Raw genomic sequence first — 19,650 nt, 5'->3', positions numbered from 1 at the left:
ATCTTGTTACTACAGTCAGGTCTTCATCTTCCTCTACAATTTTTATCCCTCCCGAGACTTGCCTCCATTACCGAATTTGCGAGCCTTGACGCCGCAGGTTGTGTCCCGTCAACTGATCCCTTCTTTTAGTCAGATTGTGCCATACGTATCCTCTTTCACCATTTAGATTCAGAACCTACTTATTAGTTAATTCGGTCTACCCATATCATCTTCAGCATTCTTCTACAACACTTCATTTCAAAACTTCTATTTTATTCTTATCTGGACCGTTTATCGTCCGCGTTTCATTTCCGTATCCTTTTCAGAAATGTTTTTATAAATATTACCTGTCTGCATTTAACACCCTTTCTACTATTATCATCATCATTTATTTCGTTGCTCAAACAGCAAATTTCGTCTACTACTTCTAGTGTCTCATTTATTAACCTGATTCCCTTTGATCGCTTGATTTCGATGGCATGCCTTTACCCCCTTTTTTGTACTTTCTATGACACTCACCTTATACACTCTTTTCAAGGTATTGTCCATTCCGTTCGGCTGATATTCCAAACCTCTTGCCGTTTCTCACAGTTTTATAATGTTATCGGTAAACCTTAAAGTTTTTTTTCTTCCCTCTGAACTTTAATTTCTTTTTGTATTTTCTCCCTGCCTCCCTTTACTGCGCGATCAATGTATACATTCAACAACACTTCAGAGACGCTACAGTTGTGTCTCACTCCATTCTTAAATACTGCTTCCCTTTCCTTTACCATGCCGACTCACATGTTACTCACGTCAGCTTTCGATTTTTTACTACGCGGTATTTCATCTGATTCACACTCGCATTGTTTTGCGGCACATAAACTCTGCCATGTATTAATATTTCACCGCTGTTGTTGGTGGCTTAGTTTCCTGCGAGGATGCAGGTATTGTGGCAGCGCTTTAGACAACTCGAATTGGGCGGTTTTGATCGTATGCCGTCCTCCATGTGACGAAAAGCAGAGCTTTACAAAAGCTATTCTACACAGTACCACCTCGTTGACTGCACACCAGTATACGATCATACGGAGCGTCTTCGCATGTACGTGACTCGATCGAGGGATACTTGACTAATAAAACCCTGTAGGTTTTATTGACCTGTAAATGTGCCGTCGAAACAAAAGTAACATAAAGTGTGTCACAAAGTAGCGTAATATATCGCTTCCTCGTGCATATATCTCGGTAAAAATATACGCCTGTCTACTGTTAACTGTAAACAAGTTTCTTTTATCGCATAAAAATCACACAAAGCGGGACGGCGTAACTGGGTATTTATTATATTTTGTAATACGATGGTAATTATACTGACACCATTTTCACCAGCCCATTAGTATGCTCGTTTTTGTCTATTTAAATTTAATTTAAATTTCATAGTTTCAATTTTGTAGAAGAGTTTGTTGTCGGCGGAGCGAAAGAATTTGAGTTCCCACAAAGACGGCGTGGATAGCGCCTGTGTAAGGGGTACATGGAGACAGACGAACAGACCACTGTCTCGAGTGTAACGAAGAGGAAAACGGAAGCTACAGCATTTTTGGCGGCAACAGATCAGCACGTGTTAGCATGTCTTAGCGTGAAGCCGCAGGTGAAGTTTAGAGAATTACAATTTTGCAGGAACTGGTCATTCTATACGTAGTAATCTTCCAGAATGGAAGTCATAGAACTGACAAAATTTGGGGCAAACTGTCGTTTGTGGACTTAGAGTTTGCAGCAGTGTGGGATACTTTTCATAAGACAGAGTATGGGCGTCAGGAGGGAAATCAGTATACTAAACGTCAACTACTGCAGTGGTATTTTATATTCTGACGAAGAATACCAGTAGTCGTGGCAGAAACGTTAGTCCATTTTACAGTATGATGTAGACTACAATCCGAAAAATGTGATGTAAACCGTCTCTGGCCGCGAGAGTCTGCCAAGATACTATTTAATAAAGTTAGTAGCAAGCTTTCGTGCCTATCCATGAAGTCATTTCCCGTTGTCCGTTTGACATTGGTAAGGTAACAAAGCGCACCAACTCGAATGTCGATCTACCGCGTCACAGAACCAGTTTCGACTGTGAGTACAGTTTGTTTTATCGTGTAATGAAAGCACAAGGGACGATTACGTTTTAATGTCTTGTCGACGGCGACCTCAGGTGATACATAGCACAAGTTTGGCTTGTATAAGAATGGGGAAGGAAATCTGCTGCACTCTTTTCACGATAAACAGCTAGGCACTCGAGTTTATGGATTCATGGAAAACCTAAGAACCCCAATCTTCCATTATGTAAATCCAACACTTTAAACACAGCGCTAAATCAATCTACATATCTTGTAATAGCATATTTACTTAAATACCAACAACAAGCTAGTATTCAGTATTTTATTTAGTAAACATGAAATGTCAGCTGCATTCCGTAATATACAAGCTGAATAAGTTACGCTTTTCCGCAATGCATTTTGCCTTAGCCTTTTCTTCTTCTCTTCAATTTAGGAGTCAGTGCTTCAAGTTTCAGACTGGACAAAGAATTATGTTTTGTAATATAAATAATTACATTGTGATGAGCTAAATTTTCCTATATCTATATACTCTGCACAATAGAAAATATGTCTGAAAAATTCATTTTTACTCACTTCTTTGAATTCATTAAACTCGTAGTATATTTCCACGTATACACAATTGTACATTCGTAATATCTACAATGAGAGTCTGAAAGAAAAGGCTGTGCATTTAAACAGTTATCAACGAACTCTTCCCCCTATAAATTGCCTAGCTACAGCCTAGCAAAGTCCTCCGTCTCAGTTTCGTAACACTTCTTCATCTTATCGAAAAAGTAGACATTCATAAATCTGCAATCGATGTGTAAGCTAAAAGATGAACAATGAAACAAAGTACATCAAATTGTGCTAAAGATCATACATGTATAGAAAACGTTTGGCTATAATGTTCACCAAGATATAACACAAAAACATTAATGACATGAAAAAAATTTCTAAATAATTTCGTGCCATCTTGACGTTCTGTGCCATTGCTTGGAAAAATAACAGACCACAAGAGAAATTTGCTTGAGATAGCTTAATCTATTAATATTAGTCTACAAACTGAATTAAACTAAGACAATGTGCCAGAGAATAAATTTGACGTCAACCAGCAGCCGCCAACATAGACATAGCAATACCAGCACACAGACACAAAAGTCAGCTAGTCTTCCTAGGAGACACATACCATAGGAAGGAGACGATAAAATGTAAATACAGAGAGACAGAGTTTAAAGACAAAGACATAGAGACATGCAGAGTTGAGTGGACGCACAGTTCCTAGAGAACCGTCCTCTAAAACATTGAGCTAGAAACACTAACATGCAGTGTTGTCAAACGGCGGACACTAGAAAGTAAAATCTTCGGGCCGAGAGAAAGTCCCTCATTCTTAGACTGCCTGACACACTTAACCGGTATAATTTTGCGAACTTCATGTTAAATTCATACGAATTACGCGCAAGACTGTTATTATTAACTGTGATTTTTAAAATATAGCTCCTTAATTTACTCTTGAAATGCGTGTCTTGTCCTGTAAATGTGCTGGCCAGAAGATGGCAAATACTGACACAAATGAACAGAACGTGTCTGATTGTATGTGTGTTTGCCTGTCCATTCAGAAAAAAACTAAATTGTGTTGTACATATATGCTTTTAATCTTTTCGGATGGGAAAGAAAATTTCTGACGTAATGCAGAAAATTATAGAGTTATTTATAAAGAATACAAAAGTTTATTCCCTGATGTTAATATACAGTTTATTTGACTTTATCGCTTTAGCTACGCATACATACTATTTCCAGGAGAGGTTTGACTTTAACAGTTTGAATTTAGTTCGCGATTACTATCTGCCTTATATTGCAAATCTTGTAACCACAAAACGGAGAATAATTACATATTATTTCGCCATTTTTTGGCTGTCTTCCATACGATGTTGCTTGGAATGTGAAGACAAGTGGTTCATATACAGGATCGGCAAAATAAAACTGCCTCAGAAAATATTTCGTGCACAGCCTACATTGAAGAGCGGCTAGCTGCCTTCCGTTCAGGTGCAACTCAGCTCAGGTTGGCCTGTAGAGACGGCACACACCGCAAGGCCTACTTTATGCTTCCGCCTTACGTCACGCAAATAGTTCCCAAGTGGACCTTCCGCAAAACGTGGATATAAGCGGAAACACTGCTACACTGAAGACGGTACCACATAGTACCTCAGGACAGTATGAAGGCAGGACTTGAGGACAGGAAGAGCTCATTGAATATTCTACAAGTGATCTTAGTCGTCGTTAACCGGGTGCAGGACTATACCAGTGTTCAAGCAGATATCAGTGCAAGTGAACATTGGATTATATTGCCTCACCCCATCTTCATTCAGCAGTTAATTGTTGTTAAGTTTCTATGGATAAATTACTGTAATCGATCATTTTCTTCTGCTGGTGACGTACAGCCCCAATAAATTTGAAGAACGACGTGTGTCTCTGGTAGCACCTCCCACGTGAATTGCACATGTGACGTTTCGTAGAGTGAGTGTACATAGTGCGTTTCGTAGGAAATATCGCAAGAGGAGGACGTTTGACGAATGTACTCATCACAATTGTGCATGTCACGCGAATTTTTTAATTAATGAGGAAGATGTAGCCACATTGTTATCAGAGACACATCTGTGAATGGGCAATGCCCGTAACCAGTAGTATGAAAAATAAAAAGTAGATATACACAGGCTGATGGAAAAATGTCATTCTTCAAAATTTTGGTAAATTGTTGCTAATCTGTGTTGCCATAGTTTTTGCCATACCTGTTGCCTAACTGTAAATGGCCCTGTGACGGAATTGTAGAGTTGCTGCCACACTGCACCACGTGCATTTGGTGAATACGACATGTTTCAGTAGTGAACCAAGAGGGAAAAGGTTCATAAACTTCGGTAACTCAGTTCTGGGCTGCCAGAAGTTACATGGCTAATGTTCTCAAGTGAATGTGGGGTACTTCTCCCGGCACGTATCCACAAAGCACGACATCCCTTGCGCGGCTATATGTTCCAACCTTCGACTACGGCGATCTGTTCTGGTAATAGGAGGTTTCTGTAGATTGTTCTTCGAAATGAAAAACTTTGACGTTAATCATTGACTAAACCTCCAGCAAAAAAAGAAAAAAGATAGAGAGAGAGAAAAAGAGAGAGAGAGAGAGAGAGAGAGAGAGAGAGAGAGAGAGAGAGAGAGAGGGAGGGAGAGAGAGAGAGAGAGAGAGAGAGAGATTTTCGACTACGACATTTCCGTTCACACCAAAAAGCCACACCTTATATTCTATCACAACGATCTGTGTTAACTAGAATCAGGATAGAAAAGTGTCTGAACACTGTAGCATGTAATCTGAAACCAGGTTTTTAAGATTTGTAATATAAGGCTTTTCTTGTTAAATACGGCTGACATTCGTAAGTTTTACCACAGATACAAGCTCCTAGGACAAGGTTGTGAGATATGAATGAAAAAATTACTGGTTTCTCTTTGATTATTGTTAATGTCTCAGCGAAAATGAAAAACAAAAATTTTTTGGTGATAACGGAGTTGAGCATTGAATGCCGTGACGGCCAATGAAAATAGAGTGTACGTCTGGTATATCTTATCTTGTTTTTATATTTTATTTTTATTGTGTGTGCTGTGGGTCGTTTGTGTCAGTTTTTCGTGGAACCGTGACTAACTGATGGCCGTGACACACAAAAAAAAGAAAAGAGACTGTGAACCAAATTAGCTACGAATAAAAGAGCTGCAAGAACATTCGAAAAAGAAGCTGTGACTAACTTCGTAAGGCTGTGCTGTTGAGATAGCCGACGCTACAGTGTTAAGTATTGAGAAACTGACTGTGTAAATATGTTTTCCGTATGTACAGTCGCATGCTTTGGCTGTGCAAGGAGCAGAGGGAAGGAGTAAAACTAAAGGGGTACTTGTAAAGTTGTTGTCAGTGTGTTTGCACTAGATCTAACTTACGAGAGGCCTTCCCCAGTACCAAGACTTGACTTTCTGCGTCCAACCTCCCAACTGGGAGCGGAGCCCGTCGAGGTAGCCACACTGAAAAACCCAGCCAGACGTGTTCACAGCGGCCGGGCAAGGCTGGCCGCCGCCGAAGCGCGCGCGCGTCTGACGTCGCTCTAGTCTACTCTAGCCTAGTCTAGTCTATGGTACTACAGCCAACGCACAGCGCCTCTGAGAAATAGGGAGCCTTTTGCGCACGGTGGAGATGTTCGAATGATGTGACGCCGTGCTTCTTTTCTGGAGCCGACTCCGACGGACTTCTTTCTGTCTTTCTAGTGTCTGTTCCATCCCCCAACCAATTGGGCAGGGTGGGAAGTTGTTTTCCAACGATTGCAACCTAGGAAACTGGGAAGATTAACGTTTCGTCAACGACGAGATCATTCGAGACGAAACGCAAGTTCGGACTGAGTGAAGATGGGAAAAGAGAGGGCCCTTTCCTCTTCATAAGAAATATATCGGCATTCTGGTAAGTACTGTAGAGAGATCGCGGAAAACTTTATCTCGATGGCCAGACGGGGGATTGAAACTCAGTGGCCCGAAATTCAGATCCACGGCTTTAGTCAATGTAACAAAAAAAATCTCCGTCCGAACAGGCCGTGAAGGCCCAACGGTACCGACCGACCGCCGTGTCATCCTCAGACCATAGGCGTCACTGAATCCGGATACGGAGGGGCGTGTGGTCAGCACACAGCTCTCCCTGTCGCTGTCAGTTTTCGTGATCGGAGTCAATGAGTCATAGTGCTTTCTAAATCCCATTGGGATGTGAGTGAGACGAGGAAGGGCATATTTAATTCATTCGCCTTACAAGCAAGGGGAACCTACTGCAGACATTTTTTCTTAGACTGTTCTTTAAGGACGTTCGGAGCATCCAGGGATTTTTCGTTGGTAGGAGGACTAGTAGGGGGTGCAGCCAGCCTCTGAGACCAACTGCTCGACCGATTAGGAGCGGTTCCAGGGTCAAGAAACCCAACAACGACAGGTAGAGCGATGTTCTTTCACGTGCCCCTACATACCGCTTCGATGACGCCGTTGGCAGTGGATAACACGGGCTTCGGTCGGACCCGATTGGCCCGTATATGGCCAGACTGCAGAGTTACACGACGCATTCGGAAACATGACTTTCTTCTAGCATTTTTTGCCAAGAGGCAATGTCTACAAAGTAATGTATGGAGTAACGCCTGCTTCGCCGTGTGGAGCCCTGTGGCATCATCTCAGAAAAGTGTAGTCGTTTTGTGTGCTTGCTACACTTGGCATGTCTTCACACTCTCGGATTAACCCAGTCGCACAAAATATTGATCTCCCCCTCAAAACAGCACACTGGTCACTTTGGAGCGTAGCGCTGTAGGACTGACTGGCACCAAGCGGCCACGTGACCTTTCACTGCTAACGTAACTCAAGGCTCTGATTAGGTGTGTATGTGCCAGTTGGTTGTATGGCACCAGCGTTGTAAGATGGGTAGTGGAGAGAGAATGGCAGCAAGGAGCTATCACGTTTACTTGTGCCCCTGACAACAACATGAATGAAGTTGCCCGATTTGTTGATGCACCAACGCGTGCTGTCCAACGTGCCTACGAGTAACGGTGTATGACTCATAGCTCGTCGTAGTACCAGTGGTTGCAGAAGGATCTTATCCAAAGTCTTGTCAGCAATAATCGGTTTCAAACCCGAAAGCGATTACTGCTATCAGTGAATGCAGATCCAGTTCAACCAGTTTTCGAGCGAACATTACTAAAGGAACTGCACCCAGTGGAAAATTGAAGTGAGGTAAATCGCAAAAGTCCTTTTCTCACTGCGGCTTACAAGGCTGCAAGTCTCCAATCGAACAAACAGCACAGAAACTGGACAGAAGCTGAAAGAAGGAGTGTAGTCTGGCCGAACGAGTCGTAGTCTTGCCTCTTTTCGTCTGATGCACAGCGGTGGAACGACGAGGTGTTTAACTCGCAGCATGTGGAGCATGCAGTTCAGACCACATTTGGTTCTGTGCTGTTTTGGAAATGTTTTCCGTACCATCATCTTGACCAGGTAACTGTTGAATTGAACCGAGGTGTTTATTACAACATTCGTGATGATCAAATATCGCCCTTTCTTCTGCATCTTTGCAATGAGTCTGCTGTGGACACCGCCGTCTTCCAAGATGACAACGCACTGTCTTAAACAAGCGGGCAGTGTCTCAGAGATTACGGGTTGCGGGGCAGGCGTTTTTCCACAGAGGCGCTGTGGGGCGAGGTAGCGTCCGTCAGTCGCACGCGCCTGCGGGGCGGTCCGTTTACAGATATCGCTGCAACAGCAGGAAGTTAACAGCTGCGACACACCAACAATAAACACACATCATCACCTACAAACACTTCTTAAAGAAAAATATACTATGGGTTTTCTATACACAGCTAAGGTACATTTACAGACATATTAAACAGGGGTAGACTACAATCATCCGACATTTACAACGCAGAGATATAATGAAAACACTTCCTAGAGGTATTAGACACATTTTGCACTAAATTTTGACAAGACAACTAAGAAAACTTGGAGACTTAGAATGAAATTCTAATCTAGGGACTATAAAAGTTGACTATTGTCTAAATCTACTTTGATATATGAATGTGTTAGACATTAAAACAAATAGACATTTTCTCATGCACCCACGACTTCGGGGTTCATGCTCTAAACATGAAGAAGAGTCGTAGAACAGATTTTGCTACCACGAACAGTTGACTATACAGTGGATATTAGATTTTTTGTTGTTGTAAGTAATGTGTTACAGTCAACAGACATGTAGCAGAATTTGTAGGTGTACATGTTCTAGTTACATACCAGAGATTCACTCCATCGAAGTCGGATCAACTTCAGAGATAACCTCGACATGGATCCTAGGGCCTTAGTTCCATTAATTACGCGACAAAATTTAAATAGTCGAAAGAAAATGGGTCAACACAGACCTGCCATGCGAAATGACAAGGGGACGTTTAAATAGCAACTTTTGTCTTGTTAGAATTCACCATTTTGATCACTTTATAATTTATTTGCACAGATAACAGTCTTTTGCTTCATAAACATCATTAGGAGCCAAACGAAATAAAGGTATTTCATAATTTGTGAAACATGAACGTCGACCACTTACACGCAAACGGCAAAACAAGTAAGCTTCATTAATGAAGTCGATGGTGTCGTTGATACTCTTGTTTCACTTCTTCACTTTAGAACACACAATCTCGCAGAATACGGATGATATAGAAAATAAGATACATGTTGAGTTGATTTTTCGCAGCAGTACAGCCTGTATGTAGGACAAACAGGAATTCTGACAGCAGGAACCGACTGACGTTTGAAGAAATGGACTGTCCATCTCCCCACTGCTCTGTAGCGTGTGACTCCAGCGCGGACGTTAAATGTATCTGTGCTATTCAGCTAAAACGCAAAAATTACGGTTCGCTGTAGTGCTCATTCTCGCGAGCTGGTTGACCTACTAAACAACAAAAATAAGGGTCAGAAGTGCGAACAGATCGTTTTCGAACATGTTTACTTGTCTCTCTTCTCATCCCCAAACCCCTAATAGTAGGAGCAGCAGGGCTATCTTACAGTACTTCTATACCAATAATGAGTCACCTATGTAAGAAATTCAGTTGAAGTTGCTCCAGGTATTGCTGAGTTATGCTTTTGTGTCACCCCTTCCCACGCTCACCTTGAGCAATAGGGGGGTCTTACTATCACAGTAAATTTTCGAGATAACAAGTTTGCCAAGGCTTCAGGCGTTACAGAGATACTCTGATACGTCAGTATCTCTGCACGCCCTCCCCTACCCCTAGGACTGAAATTTCATCGGAGAAGTGACCAAAATGCCTAAAGACCCAGAGAACTAGGATTCGATACTAGGATCAGCCGTTATCGAAACTTTTTATGGCTTCTCGCCCCACTTCCCCCCCTTCCCCTCCCATCTTGGATCTCGGGGTGGTAGGGATATATATACAGAGGGGTCCGAAAATGTATCCACTGTTTAAAAGTCCATAACTCGCAAACTAATTGACGGAGTTGTCTCATTTTTGGTGAAAGTGTAGCTTAAAGTCGAACTTAAAGATATCACTGTAGGTGTTCTAGATGGTCACCATTAACATCCACACACAAACGATGCCGCCGAACTGCAGCGCGGACTACTGACTGCAACGTGTTTAGTTGGATATTTGCATATGAATGTTCGATGGATTCTCGAATTCATCCAATGTGCGTGGCTTTTTTTCGATAAACGACGTCCTTTGGTGTTCCCCACAGGTAAAAGTCCAGAGGAGTTAGTTCTGGGGAACATGGTGGATACTCCACAGCACCTCTACTGCCCATCCATCTTCCTGGTAGGTTTTCGTCGAGATACCCTCTAACACAATTTTGGTAGTGGGCTGGGGCACCTTCTTGTTGAAATTAAACTCTTCCGTCTCCATACAAGTCTCGGATGGCAGGTAAAATGGATGTCTGAAGCTTCTGAACGTACACCTCACCGGTAACTGTGTCGTCAAAGAAGAATGGCCCAATCAAGCCCCGGTAAGACAAACCACACCACACATTTACTCCTGGAAAATTCACGGCTTTGTCTACATGGACGTTCGGATTTTCGGCGGCCCAGTAGATGCAATTGGGGCGATTTACTGTACCATTGAGTTTGAACTATGCCTCATCAGAGCACACAATCATCTTTGCAAACTCTTAATCGTTCCGCACCATGTTAGTAAACCACTCGCGGTACTCCATTCTACGATCTGGGTCGTCCTCATTCTTTACGTGTAGCAATCGTGGGATGTAGCACTTCCACTTTGCTATCTTCAAAATTCGCTGAACACTTGAGCGACTCACTCCAGTTTCACAGGCACACTATCTCACAGACTTCTGTGGTGAGCGAGTGAATTATTGTAACATACGACGGGAGTTAGCTGGACTTGTTACTGCTACAAGTCGTCTAGATCGTTGTTTGTGTACGTCTTTATCACAGCCTTCGGCTTCAAATTTGTCTCGAATGCGACGAATCGTTAAACGTGTCTGTGGTTCTGTTTGCTACTCATTTCGCGATTTCCGTTGAACCTCATTAATTTTTTCGTACTTAAAATACCACTTCAAAAATGACTTCCTTTCATCGAATGTAAGCCTTGCGCCAGCCATGTTTACTCGAGTAACTAGTGCAACTAAGAACAAAGTACTGACTATGTGGCGACTGTCACCTGACAAGACAAAACAACGCAGTACAACGCTTGTGTGGCGATTGCCGCAACTACAAACTATTACACTACCAAAGATGAGACCGTCAGTTAGTTTGCCAGTTATAGACTTTTAAACAGTGGATAATTTTTTTTGGACCCCTCTGCATATGAGTATTTTTAATACAAATAATGCAAATACAATGAGTCATTTACAAAATTTACTTAAAATTGCTCCAGACTCTCCACACTTTTCCTCACTTATGGTTCTGTGTCCCTCGCATTTCACCTTCACCCGAAAGCGATACAGTGATTTAGGAGGAGATGTGAAACGTACATAGATACATACATTTACCTTTGTAAATGTATATCACGTGCAGTGTTAGTCAATTGAGTTACCGACTTCGGCTCTTCTATGTATTAAACTTACTTGTTCTTCTATTTACGTGTAACAGGTTGTTATCAGTGTTTCATAAATTCTGAACAACCACGAGAGGCAGAACGACGCAAGAGCTGCAGTTGTCGAAACATGTTTACGACGCTAGTTTGCATCCCAGTACGACGACGTAACCTGGATGTAGCGTTGACGTGTTTACATATAAGGTTTTTCAAGAGATTTGTGACAACTGCACAGTACAATGAGTTACCTCTTTTTGCCTTGACCATCAAACTTTTGGCAGTCAAAAGAAATGAAGTTTAACAACGTTCTACTGAATTCATTGAAAAGCTTCCAGCTAACGCAGTCGGGGTGCTTGGCTTGCCAGTGCTCTCGGTAGTCTCCATGCTGACCGGGTCCAAGAAAGTCCGGACAAACGATGACTCTGCCAACTGATCTCTCTTGAGAGTATATATATATATATATATATATATATATATATATATATATATATATATATGAAAGATCAGTAAAGAAACTGTCTACATCGCGCTTGTTATTTTATTGAGATGACCGCTTTCGGTCTAGTTTTAGGCCATCTGGAGAGCAACACCATCAGCTGTAGTTGACGATGTGTAGAACAGACAGTAGCTCCCGCCAGACTACACAGGGTGAGTCACCTAACGTTACCGCTGGATATATTTCGTAAACCACATCAAATACTGACGAACCAATTCTACAGACCGAACGTGAGGAGAGGGGCTAGTGTAATTGTTGAATACAAACCATACAAAAATGCACGGAAGTATGTTTTTTAACACAAAGCTACGTGTTTTAAAATGGAAGCACGTTAGTTTTGTTAGCACATCTGAACATATAAACAAATACGTAATCAGTGCCGTTTGTGGCATTGTAAAATGTTAATTACATCCGGAGATATTGTAACCTAAAGTTGACGCTTGAGTACCACTGCTCCGCTGTTCGGTCGTTTGTATCGGAGAGCACCGAATTACCTTGGGATCCAAAGGGAACGGTGATGGACCTTAGGTACAGAAGAGACTGGAACAGCACATTACGTCAACATGCTAACACCTTTTTATTGGTCTTTTTCACTGACGCACATGTACATTACCATGAGGGGTGAGGTACACGTACACACGTGGTTTCCGTTTTCAATTACGGAGTGGAATAGAGTGTGTCCCGACATGTCAGGCCAATAGATGTTCAATGTGGTGGCCATCATTTGCTGCACACAATTGCAACCTCTGGCGTAATGAATGTCGTAAACGCCACAGTACATCTGGTGTAATGTCGCCGCAGGCCGCCACAATACGTTGTTTCATATCCTCTGGGGTTGTAGGCACATCACGGTACACATTCTCATTTAACGTACCCCACAGAAAGAAGTCCAGAGGTGTAAGATAAGGAGAACGGGCTGGCCAATTTATGAGTCCTCCACGTCCTATGAAACGCCCGTCGAACATCCTGTCAAGGGTCAGCCTAGTGTTAATTGCGGAATGTGCAGGTGCACCATCATGCTGATACCACATACGTCGACGCGTTTCCAGTGGGACATTTTCGAGCAACGTTGGCAGATCATTCTGTAGAAACGCGATGTATGTTGCAGTGCTCTCCGATACACACGATCGAACAGCGGAGGAGTGGTACTCAAGCGTCAACTTAGGTTACAATATCTCCGGATGTAATTAACATTTTACAATGCAACAAACGGCACTGATTACGTATTTGTTTATATGTTCAGATGTGCTAACAAAACTAACGTGGTTCCGTTTAAAAAACGTAGCTTTGTGTTAAAAAACATACTTCCGTGCATTTTTGTATGGTTTGTATTCAACAATTACATTAGCCCCTCTCCTCACGTTCGGCCTGTGGAATCGGTTTGTCAGTATTTGATGTGGTTTACGAAATATATCCAGCGTAACGTTAGGTGACTCACCTGTATAACACAATGGCGCCTAGCCAACAGCAGAAATTTCAGCGACTGAGGTAAATAAAAAGAATCAGTGAAATAACAGTCTATATCGTGATAGTTACTTTATTAAAATGACCGGTTAGAGCAGTTTCGCCGCCTGAGGTCTACTGACTGTTCTGGACATCGTCAGCTTCAGCTGACGGTGCTGTTCTGAAGATGACCGAAGACTAGGTCGGAAACGGCTATTTTAATAAAATAGCCATCGAGATCTAGACTGTTTTTTTTTCACTTACATATACAGGGTGATTCAAAAAGAATACCACAACTTTAGGAATTTAAAACTCTGCAACGACAAAAGGCAGAGCTAAGCACTATCTGTCGGCGAATTAAGGGAGCTATAAAGTTTCATTTAGTTGTACATTTGTTCGCTTGAGGCGCTGTTGACTAGGCGTCAGCGTCAGTTGATGCTAAGATGGCGACCGCTCAACAGAAAGCTTTTTGTGTTATTGAGTACGGCAGAAGTGAATCGACGACAGTTGTTCAGCGTGCATTTCGAACGAAGTATGGTGTTAAACCTCCTGATAGGTGGTGTATTAAACGTTGGCATAAACAGTTTACAGAGAATGGGTGTTTGTGCAAAGGGAAAAGTTCTGGACGGCAGAGCACTTCATCACTGGCCTCCAAGAAGCCCTGATCTTACCCCTTGCGATTTTTTCTTATGGGGGTATGTTAAGGATATGGTGTTTCGGCCACCTCTCCCAGCCACCATTGATGATTTGAAACGAGAAATAACAGCAGCTATCCAAACTGTTACGCCTGATATGCTACAGAGTGTGTGGAACGAGTTGGAGTATCGGGTTGATATTGCTCGAGTGTCTGGAGGGGGCCATATTGAACATCTCTGAACTTGTTTTTGAGTGAAAAAAAACCTTTTTACATACTCTTTGTAATGATGTATAACAGAAGGTTATATTATGTTTCTTTCATTAAATACACATTTTTAAAGTTGTGGTATTCTTTTTGAATCACCCTGTATAATTAGTTGTTCCTTAGAAAAGTCTCCTACAACACTGCAAATATACACAGAACATACGACATCAACGCTGGTTTCTTAACACAAAAAAACTGCAAGACACAACCGCAACACAATATACATACATAACCAGACAAATACAGAAAATCACGTATACGCTAATTTTTTTGATAGCTGTACAACCCGATATGTAGGATAAGTAGCAATATTTTTCCACAAACGTTATAAAGAGTTCATCAACGCATATCTCACAGATCTTAACCGAAAATGTTCTGTAACCAACTAACGACATACATTTTGTTACATAAAATATGATCTTAATATGTTGCATAAAGGAATAATAAAAACCAAGTGTACTTAATAGATAAATGGAAAAAGTTCATGAATTGTACAGTTTATGATAACAATATACCAAACGATAGGATAGTAACAATGTAAATTTTATCAAAATTTCTAGAAGGAAAATTCCTGTTCCACTGACATAAAAAGAAAATAATTCCTAATAGCACGAATTTGCCAGAATGAAATCTTCACTCTGCGGCGGAGTGCGCGCTGATGTGAAACTTCCCGGCTGATCAAACTGTGTGCGAGACAGTGCCGAGGTCCCGAGTTCGAGTCTCAGTCTCGCACACAGTTTTGATCTGTTGGAAGTTTCAACTTGTTCTTGTTTTAAAACACTGTAGAGTATTCTATATAACATGTGGTACAAATCTTCATTCTCACTATAGGTCTACCACAATGCAGTTTCTAGCTTCAAATCATTTTAAGTACTAATCACATGTTATAACAATTGCTTCTTCCTATTTGTGAAACACTATAGTCAAATCGTTCCACATAATCCAACAATTTATATTCTCGAAGGACGTCATTTTTATGCCTGGGTTGTCCTTTTATGTTGAAATAAGCACTTTATTTCATTAATTAGTATTTAACTAGTCTCACCACCTGGGGCGTTATCCAGCCACATCGTAGTAAAAATGTTACGTGTGTAGCATGGTATAGTCCACACTTCAGTGTGTGGGAGCAGCATGAGATGGCGGGCTTAGAAGAGTTCCGCGCAACTATAGTAGGCATGAGAATAACCTTATATTTAATACAATTCACAGTTAAAACGCAGAAATATAAATTTCGCTTAATACCTTAGATGTGAAGTCCGTAAGCAAAATGGCAGAAGCCCACAACCTGGATGTGGTGAGCGTGTGCTTTCATTTTAAATGTTACGCTAACGTATTTTAAAGAGTCGGTTTGCTAACACAGTGTTAAAACACGCATACTGACCACGACATTTGTGGTACCTAAGGGTCGCACTTTCCCCGTACCTACCTAGTTGTGTGAAAGTTTTATTAGGAACATCACCACATGTTGCTTTTTCTCCAAACTGCTGTGAAAAATATTCCGTATTGTCCACGTAACAGTCTTACTGCGATGTGTTCTGATAAGGGTCAAGGGAGCGAATTAGCTAATTGCCAAATAATGAAACTGAAAACAACTTCATGGCAAAAAATGTGATGCTCTGCATTTAAGACAGACAAGCAGATTATTTGAAATAAGATATCTAGAGTACGGATACGTGGCACGAGCCATTCACATTTGCATAACACCTCTTACAAGGAAACTGACACAACAGAAACAGACATGAAAATAATCAGTCTCGGCAATAAAAATATCCCCTAACACTGCAGTATAACGTCAAAATTTAAAAGGCAGTCACAGAAAAGAAACACATTGTAAATAACCGATAAACACTAGCAACCAAACATCATTTAAACTAATAAAACGTATAGTAGATAAATAATAATCCCTCTAGCGATTACGAAAACGTATCACATAAACCTGACAACATTACCACTTACTATCACCGACCCAGATTGATAGTAAAGTGGCTTTAAAAAAACAGTAATGTGCGCACACAGAAGTTAGGACGGATCATCCCCTCGTCGACACACACACACACACACACACACACACACAGACAGACAGAATAATAGCAGACGCTTCCACAGCCAGAACACCAAAACAGGAGACGATCGGTTCAAACAACATAAAAACATATTACACAAACTGTAATGGATCTATACAACATGAAAACGAAAGTATATTCATTGTCAACGAAGTGCGACGAACTACAATCGAACACCTTTATGTAGAAGAACGTTAGGAATGAAACAGGAAGCAAAAACATCGTGAGCAATACTAATAATTTAATACTTTTTGGTAGAAGTCATTTTATACATGAGAATTGTTTGTGATCATGGCAAACAGGTTTGCAAGAAGAACTACAGTGCTACACTGACCAATGAACATGCTTTAAAATAGAGCGAAACGTGTATGGTCGGAATGAGACGTTGATGACAGTCGTAGAAGACAGTATGAAACCCATATAAGAAGAAATTCTTCAAGAAATTCATAGTGGCGGTGGCCCTGCACATACAAAAAACTGTTAATTCATACTCTCTGTGAGGAAGTGTTATTGTTGTTGATGTGGTCTTCAGTCCTGAGACTGGTTTGATGCAACTCTCCATGCTACTCTATCCTGTGCAAGTTCCTTCATCTCCCAGTACCTACTGCAACCTACATCCTTCTGAATCTGCTTAGTGTATTCATCTCTTGGTCTCCCTCTACGATTTATAACCTCCACGCTGCCCTCCAATGCTAAATTTGTGATCCCTTTGTAACGCCGGAAATGCATATCCTCCTATCTCCATCTATTGTACTATAAATTTTTTCCTTATTTTGATACCTGAAGATATAACATTTCTGTGTCTTTATATACTGTAATTGTTTTACTATTTGTATATATACACTCCTGGAAATGGAAAAAAGAACACATTGACACCGGTGTGTCAGACCCACCATACTTGCTGCGGACACTGCGAGAGGGCTGTACAAGCAATGATCACATGCACGGCACAGCGGACACACCAGGAACCGCGGTGTTGGCCGTCGAATGGCGCTAGCTGCGCAGCATTTGTGCACCGCCGCCGTCAATGTCAGCCAGTTTGCCGTGGCATACGGAGCTCCATCGCAGTCTTTAACACTGGTAGCATGCCGCGACAGCGTGGACGTGAACCGTATGTGCAGTTGACGGACTTTGAGCGAGGGCGTATAGTGGGCATGCGGGAGGCCGGGTGGACGTACCGCCGAATTGCTCAACACGTGGGGCGTGAGGTCTCCACAGTACATCGATGTTGTCGCCAGTGGTCGGCGGAAGGTGCACGTGCCCGTCGACCTGGGACCGGACCGCAGCGACGCACGGATGCACGCCAAGACCGTAGGATCCTACGCAGTGCCGTAGGGGACCGCACCGCCACTTGCCAGCAAATTAGGGACACTGTTGCTCCTGGGGTATCGGCGAGGACCATTCGCAACCGTCTCCATGTAGCTGGGCTACGGTCCCGCACACCGTTAGGCCGTCTTCCGCTCACGCCCCAACATCGTGCAGCCCGCCTCCAGTGGTGTCGCGACAGGCGTGAATGGAGGGACGAATGGAGACGTGTCGTCTTCAACGATGAGAGTCGCTTCTGCCTTGGTGCCAATGATGGTCGTATGCGTGTTTGGCGCCGTGCAGGTGAGCGCCACAATCAGGACTGCATACGACCGAGGCACACAGGGCCAACACCCGGCATCATGGTGTGGGGAGCGATCTCCTACACTGGCTGTACACCACTGGTGATCGTCGAGGGGACACTGAATAGTGCACGGTACATCCAAACCGTCATCGAACCCATCGTTCTACCATTCCTAGACCGGCAAGGGAACTTGCTGTTCCAACAGGACAATGCACGTCCGCATGTATCCCGTGCCACCCAACGTGCTCTAGAAGGTGTAAGTCAACTACCCTGGCCAGCAAGATCTCCGGATCTGTCCCCCATTGAGCATGTTTGGGACTGGATGAAGCGTCGTCTCACGCGGTCTGCACGTCCAGCACGAACGCTGGTCCAACTGAGGCGCCAGGTGGAAATGGCATGGCAAGCCGTTCCACAGGACTACCTCCAGCATCTCTACGATCGTCTCCATGGGAGAATAGCAGCCTGCATTGCTGCGAAAGGTGGATATACACTGTACTAGTGCCGACATTGTGCATGCTCTGTTGCCTGTGTCTATGTGCCTGTGGTTCTGTCAGTGTGATCATGTGATGTATCTGACCCCAGGAATGTGTCAATAAAGTTTCCCCTTCCTGGGACAATGAATTCACGGTGTTCTTATTTCAATTTCCAGGAGTGTATATTTATGCATTTATGTCGATGTATAATTGGTTTGTTTTGTAAATATTATTTGTATTTTTACGCTGGGTCTTGCCTAGGGAAAACTATGCTATCGAACGAATACATCGATAGGTCGTGTGGAGAACCAAAGTGTTCAGGATCTTTGGTAGTGTTAACTCTGTCGCGTGGAGTGCGGGCAGAGAGAATCTGGCTGGGGTGGTGCAGTGGTGCAGGTGTGTTGTGTGATGCTCCCGCGAGTTGCCGCGCTTTCGGGGTTGGGCAGCATGTAATTGCGCTCGACTCGCTATGATAGTTTCTGACACGGTGTCGCGGACGGGAAGCATTAGCTGGCGCACGTCAAGAGCCCGTTTCGCCTGGTGACCGTGTCGAGAAGAAGGCGCGCCAACATCCAGCTTCTGCAAAAGCGACAGCCGACAATGAGTGACTGTCGCCACCTCCTCGACCGACGACTTCAAACCTTCAATCAACCAACGATGAAGACTGGAAGCACGTAAAGTTTTAGAACTGTATGGCAGACCTCAGCTTTTAAAATTGTTGCATCACAAAATTACAGCAACTTAGCATGAACCTTTGTTGCTCATTGTCCCAACTGCATTACCAAGCAGGGTCCCTTCCATTTTCGAAATGAACCCGAGTGTCGTTGAAATTCTGACGCCAGCATTAAAGTACAATCATTCCATTTCACTACTTTAATTTCAAAGTTCAGTTAAAGTATTCATAGCTGGCTACAATACTTAGATTACACAAGCACAAATTAAGAGTGCGAGTTTTGTTACCATATTTTAGCTTACCTGTGACTGCAGCTCAGCTTGGTACGTACTAAATTTTACTATTGTTAATTGTTCAGAATCATTTAAT

The 19,650-nt window shown here is 42.6% G+C and overlaps 1 protein-coding gene across 1 annotated transcript in view; it reads right to left on the bottom strand.

Annotated features, from left to right (window-relative positions):
• Positions 1-19,650, bottom strand: part of LOC126191371 (whirlin-like) — a 580,516-nt gene that overhangs the window by 160,534 nt on the left and 400,332 nt on the right. Inside the window, exon 2 of the mRNA XM_049932218.1 lies at positions 6,006-6,086. Coding sequence (XP_049788175.1) covers positions 6,006-6,086 — 81 coding nt within the window. The remainder of the gene's footprint in view (positions 1-6,005; positions 6,087-19,650) is intronic.

This window comes from Schistocerca cancellata, chromosome 6 (genome assembly GCF_023864275.1).
Source record: "Schistocerca cancellata isolate TAMUIC-IGC-003103 chromosome 6, iqSchCanc2.1, whole genome shotgun sequence".
Classification (NCBI taxonomy): Eukaryota; Metazoa; Arthropoda; class Insecta; order Orthoptera; family Acrididae; genus Schistocerca; species Schistocerca cancellata.
This window is presented reverse-complemented; position numbering and strand designations above follow the sequence as displayed.